Source organism: Euleptes europaea, chromosome 11, assembly GCF_029931775.1.
Source record: "Euleptes europaea isolate rEulEur1 chromosome 11, rEulEur1.hap1, whole genome shotgun sequence".
NCBI classification, from domain to species: Eukaryota; Metazoa; Chordata; class Lepidosauria; order Squamata; family Sphaerodactylidae; genus Euleptes; species Euleptes europaea.
This window is the reverse complement of record NC_079322.1, coordinates 63,238,108-63,262,230: the sequence shown is the minus strand read 5'-3', so window position 1 is coordinate 63,262,230 and position 24,123 is coordinate 63,238,108. Positions and strand designations below refer to the sequence as shown.

The following is a 24,123-nucleotide window of genomic DNA, read 5'->3' as shown; positions in this document are numbered from 1 at the left end:
AATATTGAGTTTAAAACAAGGCAAAGAAAAGAGGGAAAAAAGCAGTTACCCCAACAGAGAATAAGATGGGACAGGATGCTCATAAAGCTATGATTTTAAAAAAGGTGATATTAAACTGTGAAGTAATTTGAATTGTTGTGTTCATACTCTAGACCTGTTTGATGACATTTGACATATGCAGATGCATGAGCTGGATCATGTCCTTCTCCCAAAGCCACTTTTACATATTGAGTGGGTTTTCTGCACTGATCCTGTGCTTGTGAATTTGAGAACAGACATTTGCTGCCATGTTTCACTGGTAGGATTCATTTACTTATCAAAAACTTTGGAGCAGCATGGAAGTTAGCATTAACTGGGGTTTAATAAGGTGGTTTCTGTATCATTTTTGGCTCTATTTGAGATCCACAAGAATCTAACAGTAATATTCAGCCTTAAAGCTCCAAACGTCAAAACATCACCATAAAACCACACATAGGATACAAGAACAGTGGACAAGACACCAGCCACTACTGAGCTGGTCAGATCAGCGGCTTTCCAGAATGGATGGAAATAGGAATTCTGACCCATATTGGAGATTGTCATAGATTTATTTTTGTTTATTTACAAGCTTTGTGCCCTGTTTTTTTAAAATATTCTCCAAAGTGTTATAATGAAATATGAAATATATAAATCCATACAAATGAATTACTGCATCATATAGCGTGAAACACAACTGCCAAAAGCCAATGGGAGCAAAGAGAAAGAGAAGGCCAGATCAGCTGCTGCTTGTAGAGATTTTAAACTGTTGAGGAAGTTGGTCATATGAGGGAAATACTGGTCAAGTTTTCGAGAGACAGTGTAGTGACATTAGAAGTCCAGAGCACTTCAGGAACCAGAAACACCGATGTGGATATCGCCCCAAGAAATGCTAACTTTGCGCCCACTTAGACCAGACAAATTTATTACTTATCAAGATCTAATTAATTGGGAAGGAAAGAAATGCTCACTAAAAGACTTTCAACTTCTTAAGGATGATTTACAATGGCTCCAATACTACCAAATCAAATCAGTTTTTGTACAAGATGCAAAAAAACGTTTCTCTAAAGAAAAATCTCCTTTTCAAAGGATTCTACTAGACAATAATACAAAGCTGATTTCTAAAATGTATAATCTCCTTTTAACAATATACTGTGAGCAGGACACGATTAAACCAACTATGATCGATTGGGCTCAAAATGTGGGACATGATATTGTTTTAAATAAATGGGAAAGATTATGGTCTAAAGACTTAAAAGGAATAAAAGCACAGTCAGTGCGAGAAAACATCTATAAAATGATGTATAGATGGTATCTAACACCCAAGAAAATTGCAAAGATTTATAAAACGATGTCCCCTACTTGTTGGAAATGTAACAAAGAAATTGGTTCCTTTTATCACATGTGGTGGACCTGTGACAAAGCCAAAGACTTCTGGGACATGATTTATAATGAACTGAGATTAATACTACAAAAGAATATATCCAAAACACCAGAAATGATGTTATTGAGTATGATTCCAGACGACTTAGCAACACAAAGAACCTTTTTGATTTATGCCACAACAGCTGCGAGATTGCTTTATGCAGCGAAATGGAAAGGGCTAGAAACTCCAGAGAAAAAAGACTGGATTGTTAAAATGTTTGAAGTGGCAGAAATGGCAAAACTCACAGCTATTCTAAATGAAGAAAATGACGTTCGGTTTTTGGGGGAATGGGGGGCGTGGATGCATTATTGTGAATATGAGTTAAAATTGGGAAGAATGGAAGAATATTTTCTAATCTGATCCAGAGGATTATTTTTGATTTTTTTTTATATTGAATAAGCATAATTATATTTACTAACAGATTATGGTTTTTTATATATGGTATTGATATTTTATCAAGATTAGATTACTTATGACGGGATGAACTCTTTATTAAGAGGCAGATAGAGGTGATGGGGAAGTCAAAAAATTTTCCATTTCTTTTTTTTTTCTTTTTTCTTTTCTCTTTTTTATTATATGATATGGAATTATAACAACTTTAGGTTAGAATTGAAATTCGATATTGTTATAGATGTTGTTTAATGCAATGGAAAATTTCTATCATAAAACCCAATAAAATTTATATATATAAAAAAAAAAAAGAAGTCCAGAGCACTTCACATCTCTTTGTGGGAACTCTGTAACAACAACTGTTATGGGCATCCCAGCTTGGTGTAGTGGTTAAGAGTGGCAGACACTGATCTGGAGAACCGGGTTTGATTCCCCACTCCTACATGTGAATCCTGTTGGGTGACCTTGGGCTACTCAGAGTTCACTCCGCACTCTCTGAGCACCACCTACCTCACAAGGTGCCTGTTGTGGGGGAGGGGAAAGAAAGGTGATTGTAAGCTGCTTTGAGACTCCTTTTAGTAGAGAAAAACGGGGTATAAAAACCAACTCTTCTTCTTCTTCACCACCACCAAGACAAGATGTATTCAGTACCTGTTTTTTTTTCCCTATGTTGCAAGACACTTCCATTATTACCTTCTGGACCCCTAGACCAATCACAACTGTGAACCCAGACAGAGCCACATTCGTCAATAGTGAACTTCTCATCTGACAGTGCAGCATCCTTCTTCTGAAAAGGAAGTACTTCTTGACACAACACATAGTTGAATTGTGGAACTCCCTGCCCCAGGATATGGTGCTGGCTGCCAACTTGGAGGGCTTTAAGAGGGGAGTGGACATGTTCATGGAGGAGAGGGGTACTCATGGATACTAGTCAAAATGGATACTAGTCATGATGCATCCCTGTTCTCTCCAGGATCAGAGATGCATGCCAGGATCAGAGATGCATGCCAGAGATGGTGTTGTGGAACACAGGCAGGATGGTGCTGCTGCCGTTGTCTTGTTTGTGGGCTTCCTAGAGGACCTGGTTGGCCACTGTGTGAACAGACTGCTGGACTTGATGGGCCTTGGTCTGATCCATAAAATGCATTAGTTAAAATCAACAATTTAAAACTGCCAGTAGGGAGAAGAACTAATCAAATGCCATCATGTATAAAATTGATGCACCACAAAAGGTAGGGTTTGCAGGCCTGCTGTAAAAACCTTTTAGTTGAATTCTGGAAGCCTGTACCAATACACTCAGAGTGACAGGCTCCTTGTTGCTATTTGGCTTTTGGACAGCTCCTCTGCTACTCCAGCAGCAAATATTAGACCTGGCCCCAGTTGTAGCTCAACCTTTTCCTGCTGGACAGCTCCCCTGATTCAGCTGTCTAGTCTACTGAGTTCTGGATTGGCAGAAATATTTTATTATTATTTTATTAGAAATATTTTCTGATATTCTATTAGAAGTAATGAAACTCTTTACTCAAAATTTATAGATTTGGTCTGTCATAGACTTTTGGCCCAGGTGGCTGTATCAGAAACTAGAAGAAATATTGATAAAGCTTTCAAAAGGAAAACATTTAAAGTTTTCTAGTTACTCTTTCAGAATAATTTATTGACGATGTGAATACAGCACAGTTTCAGGACACTGTTTTCCAGTTACAGTCTTGTTTGGCTTGTATGAAGAAGTGTTATGTTACTTGTTCTTAGAAAACATTATCATATAATGTTGACTATTTTGTAATGGTCATTATAAAGGCATGATATTTGTCACAAGATGTCAGCCATTTTGATAGCAGCCCACCAAAGCCTGAACTTTTCCACCCATTCAGATCTGTAAATAAGCTACTGCCTGGTGTGGTGTGCTATTGTCCTTAAGGGTGCTGTTGTCCGTTAGGAAGTTGTATGTGGCTAAAATGTACAGGTGAACTTCTGACAGTCTATGAGGGGTAGAATTTTCCTGGTTTGAAAGACCTTGCTGGAAAATACTATGAGGTAGTATAAAAGGTAAAGGTAGTCCAGTGTGCAAGCACCGAGCCATTACTGACCCATGAGGTGACTTCACATCATGACGATCACTAGGTAGACTATGTTTACAGGGTGGTTTGTCATTGCCTTCCCCAGTCATCTACACTTTACCCCCAGAAAGCTGGGTACTCATTTTTACCGACCTCAGAAGGAAGGGGCTACTTTTGTCTTAGTGTACTGAGATTTTATATTGTTGTTTTTATTTCTTGTATTTCTAGGCTGCTTTGCAGGAGAAAATCAAGATAAATATTTTTTAAAAAAACATGGAAAACAGTATAAGAATTAGTGCTTTGATTGGAAATTGTGACTGCCGGAGCTTACTGTTTAAATGTAGCAATATTGCATGTTACAGGGAAAACAAGACGTTTTGGATAAAGCAACCATTGACGGAACTTCCAGACACAGTTTGTTAATTTTTAATGGGAGTACTTTCTCTATTAGGGGAAAAATATGCTACTGAACTGTCTCAATCAATTTTTGTGTGTTTTCATTAATCTACCAACACATGCTTTTCCCGTTGCTCTTTATTTTAATGAAATCTGCAAATGATTCGCCAGACAGCCGTGATCTCATCAGTAACATGTCAAAATGAAATCCATTTAGCAGATTACATGGAAATTATTTTTATTGTACCAATTTATTCTTTCAAAGTAATGTCGCTATTGCAAACTCATGTATTGGTTTAGAATGGCATTGTTAAATAGTAAACAGTGGGGTTTTTATTTTTAATGTTTTGGGGTTTTTTTTAGCATGAAAGCCAATAAAAAGCTATTGTATTTTGGAACTGTTGATTTTATGTTTAAATCTAAAGATTTGTTTTACTCATTCGTTACAGCTGATAGGCAATCCAGAATCTACTGAAGAATATGCTGCTTGCATAAGTGGCTCTCATGGAACACAAACTCATGAACTAATTTAACTTATTTAAACTTTTCTACCAATTGGTGTTATTATTAAACCTTAATATAGTGATAAAATAGTTTCCATTTTTCGTGAAATAGCTCATAGCTGTGATCATTGTAGCCAAGTTGCATATTCAAAAAGCTTTTCTTTCCATTCTTCGATTTCTGGAAAAATTCTTGCAGCAGTTGTGGCATACTTAGCAGATCTTTGGATTGCGCTGATATTTCTGGTCGGGTAACATCCAGCAACATATTTTTTGGATCTAAAATAAATTTCAGTTGAAACAATTTTTGAAGTTCCTGATGGATGTTCTTCCAAAATAGTTGTAGCTTCAGACATGTCCACCAAACATGAAAATAAGATCCATCTGTTACATTACACTTCCAACACTTCACATGATTTGTACCACAGATCTTATGTAACATGTTTGGGGTAAAATGCCATCTTGTAAAACATCTTATACCAGTTTTCACGTGTGTCCTGATTGGGTGTAAATTTTAGTTCTTTGATACATAACAATTCCCATCTATCCATTGAAATCATTTCTCCAAAAATCTGCATCCATTTAATCATATTAATCTTTACTTGTTCCATTTCTGTATCATACTACAAAAGTAGCTTATAAATTCTCCCAAGCAGGTGGTTTTGGTGTTTCTTTATAATTGCTTCAAATTCTGTTTGTGCCCTAAGAGCACCAGTGTTAAGGCAATCTTATTTCACTGTGGATCTTAACTGTAAGTCCTTGTTCTCTTAAGAACCCTGGTCCTAGTCTGACACCTTCACCACTATACCATGCTGGCTCTCAGCCCAAGCCAAATAAGACTTTAAAGGTCAATTCCAGCTCCTTCATTGGGACTCAGAAGCAAATTGGGTGTAGGTGAAAAAAAATGCCGTGATCAGAAGTATCAAAAAGCTGATTAACAGTGGTTATCACAAGCATTCTGCCTGATTCCACTCTCAAGCCAGAACTTGTTACCTCATTTTCTCAGCAATTTCTAGAGCATATTTTGCGGTGGGGTAGCATTTCCTTTCTTAAAGCATGCTTTGTTTTTCTTCTGTTCTGAATTAATGCTTATGCCCTGTTCTAAAATGTTCATGTCTTAAACATTCAACAAACTGCTTGCCTGTTCTTTTCAGAGAGTTATAAGATGCCCAGTCAATGAAAGAAGGCATTCTAGACTCTTCACGAAGAGACAGTAGAGTAATTGATAATCTTACCATGTTGAATGATCTTGTCACTACTCAATTGTCACACACAGTGGTTGAGCAGAGGATTAAAACACTATCAGACCCTGGAGGTTTCACAGGTATCTGGAAGCAATCTTAGACCCCCCTCTCTCTTTTTTTTTAGAAAGGAGAAAGTTAATTTAACAACCTTGGAGGATCTGGGCAATTAGTGAACAGAATTTCAGTCACTCTTCCTCATCATTTTCTCACACTTTTTGGATAGGCAGAGTATTTTAATTTGCAACCATTATTTCAATCTGTCATAAAAATAATTCTCTAAAAAATAGCTTTGGTTCCAATTATACAGCAAACGTAAGCAGTGTTCCCTTTGAACTATGAGTAAATGCAGAGCCTATTTCAAGAGAAAAAAAAGATATCTTATTCTAAGTCCCTGGAGAAAACTCTTGAGAAAAATACCACAGTGAGTGTGATATTTGGTTTATAATGCTATTTAATGGTATGATATTCACTAGTGCTGAAAAATAATAAGCAGGTCAAAAATTACATTTTGAAGTATATGTTTTACACTTCTCTTGGGTACCTGTTGTGGATTAGATGGTGTGTGTTTTTTTTAAGTGCAGCTACTATTTGTCAAATGGGTAGAGATTTTTTTTAAGCATTGCTGTTGAGTGTTGTCTTTCCACTTCCCTCCCATAGTCAGTTGTCTCTGATCAGAAGTTATTAACCAATAAGAAAGTTTCTTGCTGTCTCCAGCATGGTGTAGTGGTTAAGAGCGGTGGTTTGGAGCGGTGGACTCTGATCTGGAGAACTGGGTTTGATTCCCCACTCCTCAACATGAGCGGCGGAGGCTAATCTGGCGAACTGGATTTGTTTCCCCTCCCCTACATATGAAACCAGCTGGGTGACCTTGGGCAAGTCACAGCTCTGTTAGAGCTCTCTCAGCCCCACCTATCTCACAGGGTGTCTGTTATGGGGAAGGAAAGGGGATTGTAAGCCGATTTGAGTCTCCCTTAAGTGGTAGAGAAAGTCAGCATATAAAAATCAACTCCTCCTCTTCCTCTCCTCCTCCTCTTCCTCTCCTCCTCCAGTGTAAAGTCCATTCCATTAGAAGACTGAGAGTGAGTTGAACTTTGATTTCTTCGGGGCCTTTTGAGTTGTGGCCCTATGGAATCAGCTGCCCTCTTAGACCAGCCATTGTAAGTCATGTGCAGACAGTGGCTTGGATCTTAATCCTTGTTTCCACTTGTGCAGTGACCTTTCCATTGTGGAGGTGGTCCTCCACTGCATAGTTCTTCCCTGGTGTTAGACACTTCTAAGCTCACGGAAAGATGTTTCTCTTACATGAGTAGAAGTGAGCAGAGGAATGTGTTCTGCAGTGGATGCAGAGGCACAGGTAGGAACAAAGATTAAGATCCAAGATTAAGGCTATTCAAAAGATTTACTTAAACTTGCATTTAAAGTGTAGGTAATGAGGTTCTCCTAGTGTTGTTTTGAGGACATTACAAGATGGACGTCTCCACGAGGTGTGCACATTTAGCCACACACTTTACAGGGTGCTTCCCAGAGCCTTTGATTGGAGGGGTCTTGGGAAGTGCCAGTGAGGGAGGAAGGGGGTTTGCAAAAATAAAATACAGGCCCCTGGGTTGCTAAATTTGACAACTGCTGTTTTAGGCATATGTTAACTAAAAAAATTGCCATGGTTTTTAATGGATCTATTGTGTGTGCTTACTAGTTTTAATGATTTTATCTTATAATATTGTATTTTGTCTATGTGAATTGCACATTGAGTGCTCTCCGTCTCCCTGATGCCTTCTGAAAAAGTTTTCTTGAACAGTTGCTTTCAGAAGGATGATGCTGGCTGCTTTGTAAATATTACCTTCTGCTCGTGTACTCTTCTCTGAAAAGTGCGCCTTGGCCATTACGGAGCGAGAGATGAATGTGCTCTACCTTGAAAGGTTTTCATTCACATGCAAATATGCATAGTTTAATGTATAGATTAACCCCTTTGCCAATTTTGCTTGAGACGTCTGACTCCAGCTTCATGATAAGGCTTTTAATATGTGATCCCGCAGAGAGAATTCAGCCACAACTGGCAACTTGTTGTCATAAGTGTCCATTAAGAATTGATAAAAAATTGATTTCTTTCATAAAGCAAGGCTGTGGTTTGTTTTGAATATTCGGTGCTGTCTATACATTTGCATTCTAAATAAAGCACACAGAGACTTAGCCTAATTGCATATGGAATTTATACTGATGACTAATTAGCCGAGTTTCTTCGTTCCGTGTTTTTTCACATTCTGTACGGAAAGACAATCTGAATGTTTTAAAACAATAATATTTATTTATTATTATTTATTTAAAACATTTTATGCCACCTTTCTACCCCATCAGGGTCTACAAGACAGTGAACCTAAAAACATTAGAACTTATAAACAATTTAAAAAATAGTTGAAATATAAAACTCAAAAACACACATCTTTTGTTGTGTGTGGTTTCTGCAAGTTTACCCCAGGCAGAAAGTTTGCTCTAAGGTAAAATTAGTGTTTGTAGCAACTTGAACATCCAAATAAAGACGGAAATTCACATTCTTCTCAGACTATACATTTCAGGCATTCAGCTCTTTGTGGTAGAAAGTGCCATCAAGTCACAGGTGACTTATGGTGACCCCTGGTGGGGTTTTCAAGGCAAGAGAGGTTTGGAGGTGGTTTGCCATTGCCTGCCTCCATGTGGGCTGAGAGAGTTCTGAGAGAACTGTGACTGGCCCAAGGCTTCATGTGGAGTGGGGGATTGAACCTGGTTCTCCAGATTAGAGTACAACTCTCGTAACCACTATACCATGCTGGCTTTTGAGCTACACATATACTCTTGTTGTCTTTCATATACTTACCAACTTTGGGTGCCACCAGCAAAAAAACCCAGTTATGCCATGTAGGCAAATATGTAGCAAGATGATAATCCAGAAAGCTGCCTGTGTGGACAGCGACTTTTCAAGAAGAATTTCTAGTTGCTGAAGTCTGAATTACTTTTTTCAAGTATATATTTGGAATAGTATTGCAAAGACACTATGGGCTGGATCCTATGACTCTCTTATGATCCTATAAAGTGGGTACTCCGGTTCCCTTCTGCCAAGATCTTTCTACAACAGAGGAAGCCATTTTCTTTCAGAAGAAGTGTTTCTCCATTGGCCAAAGACTTGGCATAAGGAATCAACTTAACAGAAGGCATGATCTCAGCCGGTTGGAATGAGCCATGGCATGGAGTCACCTCACATTTGCCAATTTTTGATCCAACGTACTTTTCAACCTTTTGTAAGAAACGTTTGCCAATTTTAATAACTCAAACAGCAATTGTCAGCACTATGTGTAGTACTGGAGCAGGTAAGTTAGGAGAGGAGGTGGGAAGAAGCATCAGATCAGCCAGAGATCTAAAAGCATTTCCATGTCTGGCAAATACCATCCTATAGGTTTTCCCCCCATATATTACTTTCCTCAAAGGATACTGTTCTGGATAAACCTAGTGCAGAGAGTGTAAGTTAAACAAATCAGGTATTCCACCTTTCCCTCTGACAAGAGGTCCTTATTGAGCCTGGAAGTACGGTTGGACATTTGAGAAGATGTGTAACACGTAGTGGGTGCCTCCTAGAAATGGATGCCAGTGGGGCACAGCCAACCACAAAATGGCTGCCATAGAGCCAGGTACCAATAACAAAATGTTAAGAGGTTTCAAGCCAAGTGTCCTCCTATGACAGAGGTAGCTGTTTCCAAATAGGTGTTCCATGTTAGACACAAATGTGATGTCTCCTGGGTTGGTCTGAAGCACCACTGTGATAAGGAAACTTTTTGCCTTGGGGAAGATGGAGGTGGGCATCAGGAAACAAATCAGCTGGAACAACGAAACCCATGAGTGCCACATTGGGGATCATTGCCTGATGATGTTGTGTGCATAAGCAATGTTAATTGTATTTATTGTCGAAGGCTTTCACGGTCAGAGTTCATCAGTTTTGTAGGTTATCCGGGCTGTGTGACTGTGGTCTCGGAAGACCGTGGTCTTCCAACACACTTTGACATTGAGAGACACTGTCCTTCAGTGTTACTCTTCTGAAGATGCCTGCCACAGCTGCTGGCGAAACGTCAGGAAAGAAAATACCAAGACCACAGTCACACAGCCCCGATAATCTACAAGAATTAATTGTATTTATCTGTTGTGCTTATACCTTACTCTTTTTTGTTCTAAAGAGCTCAGAGAAGCTTATAGATGGTTCTGAGTTGATCTCCCATGCAGGTAGCTTACATAACTTGTGTTATGTCATGTGTCTTCAGAAAGTTGGCTGGTGAAACAAAATCATGGTGGAACCAAAGTGGACGATGCTACGGCATAAGACAGATCATCCAGCATTTTGCTTGGCAATGTCCATGTTCACTGTAAAGCTTGTATTGTTAGTTGATGGATGTGAGCTATCAGAGTGGTGTCATTCTCATGACGAGAGAGACTGAGCCTCACGTACGTTATATGTGCAAGTAACATTGCTGAGTAATTAAGCAAGGTATATGTTCATTTAAAAAATAGAACTCTCATCAGGAGAGCTGCTAGACATGCAAGTATTTCCATAAGGCCAATCAATCTATGTGGATATGTGTTTGATAATTGCCTGGGCGCAGCACTGTGCCCCCCATCCCCACATGTGTGGGTGTCATCCTGAAAAAGCACACATGGTTTTGCAATTTTGCAACGTGGAGCGGGGGAAAGACCTCCCTGGTTATTGTGCATCTTGACAAGTGAGATTGTTTTGTTTTGTTATTAACAGGTTTGGCAAACATCGAAAAGATGACAAGGTTGAGAAAATAAAAGTGCAAGAAGCCGTTACTTCAGAGGAGGAGAGAATACGAATGAAGCAAGAGCAGGAGAGGTAGACTTCATTCAGTATTTTGCTTAAACCTGGGTAGAGAATTTTTTTTTTTACACTTGGTATTTTTAGCTAAAGAATTTTACATTCCACTGGAGTTTGTTTGTTTTTTTGGTCAAATGACTGATATAAATGTGTTTGTGGCGCTTCTGTAACTAATGGGAGGAAACAGAATTTATATTAGACATCAACAAAGATAATTTGACTATATTCCGAGGCTGTTATGGTAACCAGGCATTTGCCTCACAGTTGTGAGGGGTTTTTTCCTTCTTTCTTACAGGGGCAAGTGGCATAATAGCTACACCTGTTCTAGAATTGATTGTCTAGACACTTAAAACATATTTATGTGAAACTGGAATAAGTTTTGTATCATCTTTTTCCCCCTGGAAACCTTTGCATCTCGATTTCTCGCTGCTAGTTGATTTTATACTGTGTTGTAAACTGAATTTCAACACTTGATCACTGGAAATAAATGTTGTCACTGGAGACCAACTTTTTTCCTGTTGTCATATAGTATTGTCTAGATTGAATGGCCAACTGTAAAAAAGAATAGCGAATACATTTTGGCTGGGTTAATTTCTCTAAATTTTAGTTTTTGGTTTTTTATACTTATGCTTTTTTTTTGCCTCTTGCAGTCATGGGTCACTATTCATAGAATCATAGAGTTGGAAGGGACCACCAGGGTCGTATAGTCCAACCCCTTGCACAGTGCAGGAAATTCACAACTACCTCCCCCCCACACCCCCAGTGACCTCTACCCCATGCCTAGAAGATGCCCAAGATGCCCTCCCTCTCATTATCCACTTAAGGTAATAGAATCAGCACTGTTGGCAGATGGCCATCTAGCCTCTTCTTAAAAACCTCCAGGGAAGGAGAGCTCACTACCTCCCAAGGAAGCCTGTTCCACTGAGGAACCGCTCTAACTGTTAGAAAATTCTTCCTAATTCCAAAACACCAACAACATAGTCCAGTGTTCTGCAGGCAATCTGACATGCCAAAGAACAATCCGGCTAGCTCAGGCTTCCCCATTTATTACAATGTGTGGTGTGTTTACATGCATGCAGTAGACGTCTGTCGCAGTGTGTGTGTGTTTGCATACATGCCCAGTGATGTTTTCGTGTATGTCATAAACCTCTGGATCATGGTTCACGGGTACAGTCAAGCATCCAGTAACTGGAATTTAATTTTTTTTATTGTAATCAGTAAGACTTTGGTGCACATGTCTGAATACAGGTCTGCAGCCCAAATCTCTCACCTCCAAAGTTCTGCCAAATCACACTGAAAACCATTAATTCAGGTTTGTTTATGATGCCACCATGAGTCTAAAATGCTGCATTATATCTCCCAATCTTTCATTAGTGTGAACTGAAATGCTAACGATGATGACTATTAATAGCGCTTAAAATATTATTAGAAAATAGGTCACGGATTAATTACAGTGAGTTGCACTATTGACATTAATGAGGCTACATCATTGTAGATTGTCTTTCAATTGCATGTCGGAAACACAATTGGAGCCCTTTTTACTTGGTTCATTAAATTACCTTGGATGACTAATATGTGTGAAACTTTGTCAGCAGATCTACATTTTATCTACCCATTACATTGATAGTTTCAGTCAGAAAACTTGCAGTACTTGGTGCTGGTTTTAAGCTAGGAGTTTTGAAATAATTTCAGTTCCAGTAGTTTTCTAGGCTGGGATCCAAAGAGGCTTGTGTGCAAATCACTTTTGCTCATGCACAAGGGGATGGTTGCTGATCCCATTAACAAAACAGATAAAAGGAAGTATTTCTTCACATAACACATAGTTAAATTTTTGAACTACCTGCCCCAGGATGTGGTGATGGCTGCCAACTTGGAGGACTTTAAGAAGGGAGTGGGCATGTACATGGAGGATGCTTACCTATTCTCTCCAGGATCAGAGGAGCATGACTATTATATTAGGTGCTGTGGAACATAGGCAAGATGGTGCTACTGCAGTCGTCTTGCTTGTGGGCTTCCGAGAGGCACCTGGTTGGCCACTGTGTGAACAGACTGCTGGACTTGATGGACCTTGGTCTTATCCAACATAGCCTACCTTATGTTCTTGTGTTCTAAACCCTGGCATCTCATGAGTGCTTCTCCCAGGAGTCCCAACACTTCAAAAGATTTTTTCAGGGGATGAAAAGGCTGCCACTATGATTGGGAAGCTGTAAAGTAGGGTTATATTTTGACTAAAGGAATCTTAATGGCATGAATTGTGGTTGCCTAATCAATTTGTTAAATTTGCATCCATCTTCACTTGAATATGTTTTCTTCGTGTTTTGATGATACCTTGAAGAGGACCTCTCTCCTGTACTTTTTTTTTGGGGGGGGGGGGCTCTTCTAAATGGCCCTTGCAATCAGTAGTTATCATTAAGGATTTTCTCTGCCCACTTAATTATGGAGAGTTCAAAAGGTTAAAGTCTACAAATCTCACTGATCAGCTGAACTTCACAGCCCTGAAAAGCCCCAGAACTGGTATGCAATGATGCAGAGCTGTTTTCTTCTTTTCAGACTCCAAAGATAGGTGGGTCATTCTTCCCAGCAGGTACTAGGCAAGTAGGTGATATGAAAGACCTCAACCTGAGACCCTGGAGAGCCGCTGCTTGTCTGAGTAGACAATACTGACTTTGATGGACCAAGGGCATGATTCAGTATAAGGCAGCTTCATGTGTTCATGTGAAAGACCTGTGAAAACTTCACGGGACTATTTCCTATTCACTCTGAATTATATAGGCTAGCTGTAAATTTATTTTGGTGTGTTATGTTGTCATGAGAATGCTATTCTCTTAGTATGTAGATGGCCACACTTTTATATGTTTCGATGGCTTGATGGGGTGGCCTTTCATAGCTGGTGGGTGTAGATATTAACACACACACATTCATATATCCTGGTGGGGAGGGAACAGGGACCCTGTAAGTTGCCTTTATTGTTTCCTTGTAATGGCTCTCCTCATATATCTTACTGCTTGGGAGCAGAGAGCATGAAGCAATGTAGTAACCATCTATGCAACTATAGTGGACAGGGAAAACAATTATTGGGGATACGGTAAAATGTGCAATGTAGGGAGCAGCTTTGTAAAGACTTCTGCTGCTTTTCCTCCTGTGTTCTTACTGGTACAAGTCGTGGGCTCTCAATTTTTCTTGCTCTCTGAATCACTAATGCAGGGGTCCCCAGCCTCTTTGAGCCTTCAGGAACCTTCTGACACAGGGTGGCGGATGCAACCACAAAACGGCTTCTGCATAGGAAGCGCAAGCTCAAGGGAGATAGGGTTGCCAGGCCATTCTTTGCCACCGGCGGGAGGTTTTTTGGGGCAGAGCCTGAGGAGGGTGGGGTTTGGAAAGAGACTTCAGTGCCATAGAGTCCAATTGCCAAAGTGGCCATTTTCTCCAGGTGAACTGATCTCTGTTGGCTGGAGATCAGTTGTAATAGCAGGAGATCCCCTGCTAGTACCTGGAGGTTGGCAACCCTAAGGGAAGAAGAAGGGTAATTTTAAAAATACACTGGGAAAGAGGATTGAGAAAGAATAAAACCAGCTGGTGCTGTATCAGTGTCTTGTGCTATGCAGGAGGATGGTTATTACAGCTGAAAAATACTAGAGTACTTTTAGATCTTTAATCAAATACTCAGCTACCAGTACCTAGGATTCCAAGACACAATTGAGATTCAGCTGCTGCTGAACCAATGTCATTTTAATCTGCGCAGCCAATCAGAAGCCCTGCTGAGCAAGGGCCTCATGTGGCCCCACCCACTTTTTAAAAACACGTGACGGGCTCCAGGAAAGGTGTGTCATGGCCCCTGCTGACACAGCATTGAGGATTCCAGCACTATACCATGAATGATGAAATGCATGGGAGAGCTTGGTTGGGTGTAATGAATTTACTGCATATAACAGAAACTCAGCAACACTCCTCTGAGGTCAGAGAACAAGTGGATGCTCCATTAAAAAATCAATCAGAGCCACAATTATATAAAATTATTTTGCCCTGACTGTAGAATTTTAATAGTATTTTGCTTGCATTGTATTTTGCTTGAAGTCTGGAAAGTATTTTGTTCGTATTGATTAGAGGACAAGCAAATTAATGTCACTTAATTTTTCCATTGAGTGAATTGGATTGAGTAGAGACTATCATTCTTTACAGCGCGGCTGCCTCATTGAAAATACAATGGAAAAGATTCCCTCAAACATTCCTGGTGCATTCTCATAAGCCTCATAAGAAAATTTGTGTATTTGTTTATTTGACTCAGCCTTCCATCCTTCCGAGGTTGGTCAAATGAGTACCCAGCTTGCTGGGGATAAAGGGAAGATGACTGGGGAAGGCACTGGCAAACCACCCCGTAAACAAATGTCTGCCGAGGAAACGTTGGGATGTGATATCACCCCATGGGTCAGGAATGACCTGGTGCTTGCACAGGGGACCTTTACCTTTTTATACCACCCACCTCCACCAAAGCGGGCTCATGAAATGAAATGATTTTTGAAGCAGGGGACTTCTAGGGAAGCCCAAGTAGTCATATCTATGGCAAATATGGTGGGTAATGAGTTAATATCTCAGTTGTGTCTTGGAATCCTAGGTGCTGGTAGATGAGTATTTGATCAAACATCTAAAAGTAGTCTAGTATCTTTCAGCTGTAATAACCATTTTATTACTGCTGTGGTATTAGTCTTGCAAGAATTATTTAGATAGTTGTAATTTTGAGTTAGCTCCTGTGTAATACAAGAACTTCCACTCACAGAGCCCAGCTTTCTTGAATATTACCCCCAATAATCCTGTTCCTCAGGGGCCCCAGAATTTCTGCACTGGATCTGGCCTTTATTTTGTCATTTAGAAATTAGGAACATATAAAGAATGTGGAATATGAATTTTTAAATAAATAGTGGCTTGGGGGAGGTAACTGTATGGAGAGAATCTAGTGGGAACTAGAGAAAAGCTGAAGTTACTCTACAGTGTGTGAAGAAGTGAGCTGTGACTCACGAAAGCTCATACCCTGCCAGAAATGTTGTTAGTCTTTAAGGTGCTACTGGACTCTTGCTGTTTTCCAGTACTCTACAGTGTTGAACAAGAACATATCCAGCCTAGCTCAGATCATCCTTTTTTCCACATATTATCCTTGGTAAGCAGTTATACAAAACCCAATTCAAAGGCAGTGGCATGATATCCAGTATATATGTAATGGCTTGAAGGATAGTTATATTGCTGTTTCGCACTTTAAATTTTTTTTAGATGTTTTGCTTTCCTGTACTTGATCAAGACAGTGAGTTCAGAGTGCAAAGGTGGCATTGCCACAGGGGAGCTATAGTTGGTCAGTGAAGTGCTTAGGAGCCCCGTGGCGCAGAGTAGTAAGGTGCAGTACTGCAGTCAAAAGCTCTTCTCACAATTTGAATTCGATCCCAATGGAAGTCAGTTTCAGGTCACCTGCTCAAGGTTGACTCAGCCTTCCACCCTTCCGAGGTTGTAAACGAGTACCCAGCTTGCTGGGAGTAAAGTGTAAATGTCTGGGGAAGGCAATGGCAAACCACTCTGTAAATATAGTCTGCCAAGTAAACGTCATGATGTGACATCACCCCATGGGTCATTAATGACCCAGTGCTTGCACAGGCGACTACCTTTATCTTTTTAAAGTGCTTAGTGTGAGTTTCGGTTGTGCCTGAGTCTAGCTGAGGTTTTCCACACTATTTGAAGACATGCTTTGGTATGTATGGCTATGAAATGGACCAAGTTTCTCCACATTAGTCGATTGCAGTGCCAATAAGAGCCACCTCTTTTTAAAGATTCGCTGTTGGTGTTATGATTATAGCATAGCAAAGGCAAGGCAGAGCTGAACTGTTCCACTTGTCGTCAGTGATTCCATGTGGCCTGTCCAGAGTTCTTCATGACACTTGTATAACATTTTCAAGACAGCATGCCAAATTCCAGTGTCGTTGCTAACTGGAGAAAGAATCACATCCTCCAAGTAGCAATCTATTCTGGTTTGAGTGCTGGAGAAATGTGATGTTAGTGAAACAGAATTACTTGCTTAAGGGGGGAAAATGTCTGGATCTCATGCAACAAATGAACAATTATACACATCTGTTGAGCTATAAGCTGATTTTCTGGAAAGAAGAGATTTGAGAGGCACAAAAGCTTATACTCCCAACATTTGTAATCTCGGGTCTGTTTATATACACACAAACACACCATTTATTTTGACAGTACATACATTATACAGTGGTTCTTTTGTTTCACAAGCAACTTGCTAACAATTTCTTAACAATTTGAATACTGATGTTGATTAGCAGCTATGTTTCAAGTTGGCAGGCGATGGATTCAGAGTGAGTGATATAATCTAAAGGGCAGCTAGATTTTAGACAACTTTTTTATTAATTTGGTGGTAAAAATGTTTAGAAATTCAGACATTGGTGATTTACATAGGATAATGAGAAAGGGTAGAGGTCTGAAGTCTCTGGAATCTAGAAAGAGGTGGGCATTTAGACATTGTGCATTTATTAATGTGCATGCAGGGGCCCAAAAGAGTAATTGATATGAAACTAACTTACTTGGGGCGGACTTCCCCTCCCCCTTATAGTTTGGAAAGATCACTGCTCTGCTGCTTGTTCATTTGATATATTTACATCATGTAATGCTTCTATTTATGAGGGTTTTTTTTTTTTGTAAACGTTATCATTTGTGTGTTCGTTTTTGCAATCATTATCATTGGTCATTAATGCTAAAAGGGAAAAAGTAACCTGTCCTTCATAGTTCCAGAACCAGGAGAGGGAGCTCCCAACATTATTTTTTGTGGGTCTTGGTAGAAAATCTTGCATCCCCTTAATTTCTTACCTTCAAGTGCAATGGAAATAGAAGCAGAAACTTGCCAAGTAGAATGTCTGCAGCAGCTCTTGTGATTGATAGCAGTGAATCCAGTAAGGATATTCAGTTTCACTTTCTATTGTTTGTTTATTTACTTAAAACACTTCTGTGCCACCTTTCCCACCAAAAAGAAGAAGAGTTGGTTTTTATATGCCAACTTTCTCTACCACTTAAGGGACAATCAAACCGGCTTGCAATTGTCTTCCCCTCCCCACCCTGTGAGGTAGGTGGGGCTGAGAGGGTTCTAAGAGAGCTGTGACTAGCCCAAGGTCACCCAGCTGGCTTCATGTGGAGGAGAGGGGGAACCAACCCAGTTCACCAGATTAGCCTCCGCTGCTCATATGGAGGAGTGGGGAATCAAACCCGGTTCACCAGATCAGAGTCCGCTGCTCCAAACCACCACTCTTAACCAGTATACCACGCTGGCTCTCAAAGGCGACCTCAAGGTGGTGAACATCAAGTATGGAAACATTTCAACATTAAAAACATTTAAAATAAAATATATGGACAATAATTTAATTTTAAAAGTATGAGCAGACATGACACCAAAAAACAGGGAGGAGGCCAATAGCAATTAATGGGGGTATACCCAACAGAACTAAAAAGATTTTTACCCATTGGCAGAAGACAACAATAGCAAGAGGCTGATAAATCTCCCTGTGGAGAGAGTTCCAAAGTTTTGGCACCACAACTGTGAAGACCCTTCCTCAAGTTGCCCATCCAATCTCAGATGGCAGGGCATGAAAAGCAGGACCTCCAGAGATTACCAGAGTGGACATACCAGAACAGACATACAATGTGTTGCAGCAATCTAATCTAGATGTTACCAGGGCATGCACCACAGTGGCAGGATCTCCCCCCTCAGGAAGGGACACAGCTAGGATTGCCAACCTCCAGGTAGTGGGGAGAAAAACGGCACCTCTGTACTCGTACCAAAAGGTTTAGAAAAACAGTACAGGAAACTGTATATACACAAAGTGCAAATATTTATAAGCTACTGAGGTGAAACATAGACCATATACGTGACATATATACAACACAATTATATACAATATGTACAGTTCACACAAAAAATGTAGAGAAATTTCCAAAGGTCTCAACTGAGTACCTCAAATATATAGAGGAAGTTCCAAAGGTCTCAACTGAGTACCAAATGAATGCTAATATTGTAATCCTTGTGTAAAGTTCATATAGAGCCACAATCATCGATGGATACGGCCGTTTCAGATCCACAGCAGTGGAAATCTTTCTTCAGTCCTTAATACAAAAGTGCTGTTACATATTCATCATTCCTTCCCACACAGGGTAAGTATGAGCAATCAGACGTCAGTAAAGTACATCACATAGTGCAGCTAGTTCACCTGGAGAAAATGGCTGCTTTGGCAATTGAACTCATGAATAGAAATGTTACAGCAAGAACAGAAGTCTTGTGTTTTCTCTTCATCATGCATCATCCATTTTAATTAGAGGAAAGGGTAGTGCGCACAGTGACAAGAGTGTGGAATTAAAATCATTAATTGATGTCAAGCTGCAGAGAGGCTGCTAACATGAATTTAGTGACAGCAGGAAGGAAATTAACCTTATTACTTTATTTAGAGCATTAGTTTATTTTTTTTATTTTTTTTGCCGATGCAAATCCAAAGTGCTTTATTTATGACAATGTCAAAGGACAAATAATTCATTAAAAATGTGAATATTCATTGTTTCACCACCATGAATCTTTCAAGATGTATGCTGTTTAAGAAACACCGTCTAAAGTTGAGAGACTTGCTTAGATGCTTATTTTCAGGAGTAAAGATTCTATTTGTGTCAGACTCGGTGATTTACACATACTGTGTTCCGTAGTTGATTTTGTGTACTAAGAAAAGCCAAGCTATGCAAAAAGGATATCAAACAGCACTTTTGTTTACTGAAAAATGGATAGTGGGGAGTATCAATCGAAAATACTTTTCCTCACGTTTTACGTATAAATAGCATTGGAATAACTGATTATCTTTGGCTCAGTGAAAGTTTCGTATAAATAAGAGCGGTTGTCTAATGGGAAGCATACCCAAGCCGGGTCCTGAAAGAATGAAAAGTACCACCCTTTCAGATAAATTGTGCCCTCTGAGGTCATGATAAAGGAATAGTGAGAGTGCTGTCTTCCTGCATGGGCCATCTGGAGCTATTAAAATATCAGATGGAGTCAGGGTACCAACAGCAGGATGCTCTCCTGGTGTATTTCCAGAATTCCCAAGGAGACCATAATATTTTTACTGGGAAACCTACACTTTCATTCTTGTGAAGCAAAATATTTTCATAGCTCTTGTACACTTGACAAAAGAGATTTGTGAGTAGTAACTTTATTAACTGCCAATAATGGTCACTATTTTACTTTAGTTTTAAGAGGTTCTGATCAGTATCAGAATATCGATTTGATTATTGCTATGTTTTTTGTGAAACCGGTTCAGTACACCATTGTTAGCACTTCAGACATAGTGAAATAGTTGACAATAGAAGAATAAATATCTGGGTGCCACGGAATCCTTTTACACTCTCAGTCTTCTAAGTCATGTGCTTTTAAAATTCCAGTGGTTGTATGCATGATAACATAATTGCTGTTGTATATGTATATATGTGTGAGTGTATATATATATATATGTGTGTGTGTGTGTGTGTGTGTGTATAAAATTGCTTTTGTTTATAGTCACATCTGACTTATGGCAACCCTTGGTGGGGTTTTCAAGCTAACAGACCTTCAGAGGTGCTTTGCTATTGCCTGCTATTCACAACCCTGGTATTCCTTGGAGGTCTCCCATCCAAATACTTGCTACAGTCAATCAACCCTGCTTAGCTTCTGAGATCTGATGAGATCAGGCTAGCCTAGGGTTGCCAGGTCCTTCTTTGCCATTGGTGGGAGTTTTTTTGGGTGGAGACTGAGGAGGGCGGGGTTTGGGGAGGGGAGGAAACTCAATGGCATAGAGTCCAATTGCCATAGCAGCCATTTTCTCCGGGTGAACTGATCTCTATCGGCTGGAGATCAGTTGTAATAGCAGGAGATCTCCAGCTAATACCTGGAGGTTTTAAAAATAGTAAATTCAACTGTAAATTGGTAGTATTCAAAATACACAGATGCAGGCTAATAATTCACTTATACTTTTACTTTTTTTACTGTTATATTTCTTATAAGGTTGCACTATTGCTTCAAGCCTTCTCAACCAAAAGAACTAAATATACAGAGGTATATATGCAACAAGGCAAAAATTTCTTGCTTGAAAAAACAATAAAGACCAACAGAAATTAACAGGCACAATTACTGGAATCCTGTTCTACCCAACTGGAATTAAGGACAATTTTGGACATCAAATGCAAATATTATGAAAAGAAAGACACTACAAAGTTTAATTGTTGGTTTCTGTTGGTCTTTATTGTTTTTTCAAGCAAGAAATTTTTGCCTTGTTGCATATATAACTCTGTATATTTAGTTCTTTTGGTTGAGAAGGCACTATGAAGCAATAGTGCAACTTTATAAGAAATATAACAGTAACAAAAGTAAAAGTATAAGTGAATTATTAGCCTGCATCTGTGTATTTTGAATAATACCTGGAGGTTGGCAACTCTAGGCTAGTCTGGGATATGCCAGGTCAGGACTTTTTTATATTTAGGATGTGTTAATTTAGTGATATTATTCAAATCTATGTCAGGGACACTGAGTCAGTAGCTGTTCAATTGATTTATTTGCATTACAGTTTGCATACTAAAGTAACTAGATGGTTCCTTCACAAATGTTGGATGCAGGAAGCACTTTTGAGAACAGTTGCCCTCCTTCAGAAGCTATAGGGCGCTGTGTTGAATTGAACAGAACTGGAAAACCTTTCAAATCAGGCACTTAGGAGCCTGATGCGTCCTAGCTAACTGCACTTCGAGTGTTTAATTCTGTAACAATAAGTTAACAATTATTTGAATAATCAAAAGTATAGCGGAAAGTGAAATCTAAACATGTGCCCTTGGTTAGTTTTGTACTGTCTATTAGTCAAGCTGGAACTAGTATTTGTAAACCACTTAAGTCCCGATCGTTTGATCTTACCTCTATGCTTTCACAGTTTCACACTCCAAAAATTGCTAATGTTCAGAAGGTTTAAATACAGCAAACACTGAAATACAGATCTAGTTAAGGCTAGATCTGAAGAAAGAGGCAGCATTTAAAAGAGAAAGGTACAGCCTATACATTCTCAGGCCACACTGATTATGCCCTTTTCATCTCTACCTTCAGCCACTTCCTTACTGTGCCACTAGAGAGTGATTGTGAGTGAAGCAACTACAGCCACTAATGACTTGTTTGGTTATTTATTAAGGTACTGTAGACCACCTTTTCCCAAATGCAGTTCACATAAAACTGTAAGGGTGCATAAAAACAGAGCCAACAACATCCAGTGCCTGAAACAATTCACACAGATCAAATAAAATTAGCAGAGTAGTTCAACAGAAGCCTGTATTGAAGCTAGTTGTTCTGCACCCACTTGAGAAAAATGGCGGGTTCTTCTGGTGCCAACTCATTGGAGAGTATTGGACCACTTGCTAGAAATGTTCTAGAACTGGCCCTGCCTACTAACCGTATGCAGCTACATGGACTGCAGCACTGAAAACTACCCCCAAAGCCACTGCATATATGCCTATATGAGTGAGAGAGCTCTAAGCTGCTACTGTTGTCTTCCTATTGATAGCAACTCTTTTCAAAGCAACTCTACTGCAATGTTAAAGACAGAGGACATTTTTGAAAATGTTTTAGTGTGTCAAAGAAGTTAATCTACAGTCCAAGCTGAGTATCAGTACATTTTCCAAAGAGCCATCTTGTTGGAGTATCTGTCTTTTCTCCATTATGATTCTGATCTCTACCCAGCTTTTTGAAGCTGAAACCAGTCCCTTGACTTTTTTCAAACCCAGATTTTAAAAAACACATTCTGAAATAATTCGGGTCAGTTTCCCAGAACTTTGACCATGCAATTTATCACTTCTCTCAGTCAAAAGCATCACGAAGCAGTAAACATGAAAGCGATAATTAGTCATTTATAGGGTTGCCAGGTCTCTCGGTGGGAGACTTTTGGGGCGGAGCCTCATGAGGGCAGGATTTGGGGAGGGGAGGGACTTCAGTGCCATGGAGTCCAATTGCCAAAGCGGTCATTTTCTCCAGGTGAACTGCTCTCTGTCGGCTGGAGATCAGTTGTAATAGCAGGAGATCTCCAGCTAGTTCCAGGAGGTTGACAACCCTAGTCATTTAATATCAATGTGTTAACTGGGAGAGTGATGGATAAGCTGATTCCTTCATCACATGCTCGGGTCATGGTTTGATATCCCATTAACCCCCACCCCCCACCCATCTCAACCCCTTTTTGGAAACTCTTCATTAGCTTTGATCCCCATGAGTACAAAATCCAGCTGGAGTCTCCCTGCCTAGTCTACAGCAACCATGTGTGACTATTTCATGGGTACTTATATCCCAGTTGAATTATTAATTGATGTCATCAGCTTATACCCAAAATAATGGTTTTCTAGATTATCTATGAGTCACTCCTGCACACAAGGATCCCACTGCTGGCTATAACAGATGGAACTCCTCAAGTGTGTGGAGGCTTTTCCTATGCCCTGCTTGTACAACTAGGGCTGGGTTTCAGCCAGTGTATTATTAGAAAGCCTGACTCAAAACAAGAACTTAAAATATGTCTATTTAACATTGAAAGCACCTGGAGAAAAGGAACCATGTATGTTAAAAGTCCTGTTTGCTTTTGGACTGAAATTAAAGCACAAGGCTGCTCAAGAAATTTCCAAGGGTTGCACTCATGAGCACTGTACACATGGGAATCCCCAAGTTGCCACTTAAATACATCGGAGCCAAAGCCAACCAGGGCTCCCTAATAAGTGTGTCTGTGTTACAAATATTTTCTAATATGTGTGATGCGTTCATGCTTCAAGTTTTCATATGTGTACATAAAACATCTTAGGAGTTCACCCAAATGTGTCATGTGATGAAGCCTTTAGTTACCAAAGGAAACCTCCCGTATTTGTTGCTGTAGGTTAATCTTCAGTATTAAACCTAGAGGAGAACAATGGATTACTTCCCTCCTCAAATTGTAGAAGTTATACAAAGCTGCTATTTTGCAGAGGGCCTACTCAAGTGAAAAAGGGTTTGGAGTTGAGTGTTACCTTTCTAAAGGTTCAAATGAAGATGCAGAGTGGGCTGGGAAGCAACAGCAAAAGAAGAGTTGGTTTTATATGACGACTTTCTCTACCTTTTAAGGAGAATCAAACCAGTTTACAATCTCCTTCCTTTCCTCTCCCCACAACAGGCACCTTGTGAGGTAGGTGGGGCTGAGAGAGAAAT

General features: G+C 39.7%; 1 protein-coding gene across 4 annotated transcripts in view; it reads left to right on the top strand.

Annotated features, from left to right (window-relative positions):
* Window positions 1–24,123, top strand: part of PARD3 (par-3 family cell polarity regulator) — a 671,910-nt gene that overhangs the window by 519,763 nt on the left and 128,024 nt on the right. For all 4 annotated transcript variants that reach the window (XM_056857249.1, XM_056857250.1, XM_056857248.1 and 1 more), the window contains one exon: window positions 10,794–10,895. In XM_056857249.1, the coding sequence (XP_056713227.1) occupies window positions 10,794–10,895 (102 nt within the window). The remainder of the gene's footprint in view (window positions 1–10,793; window positions 10,896–24,123) is intronic.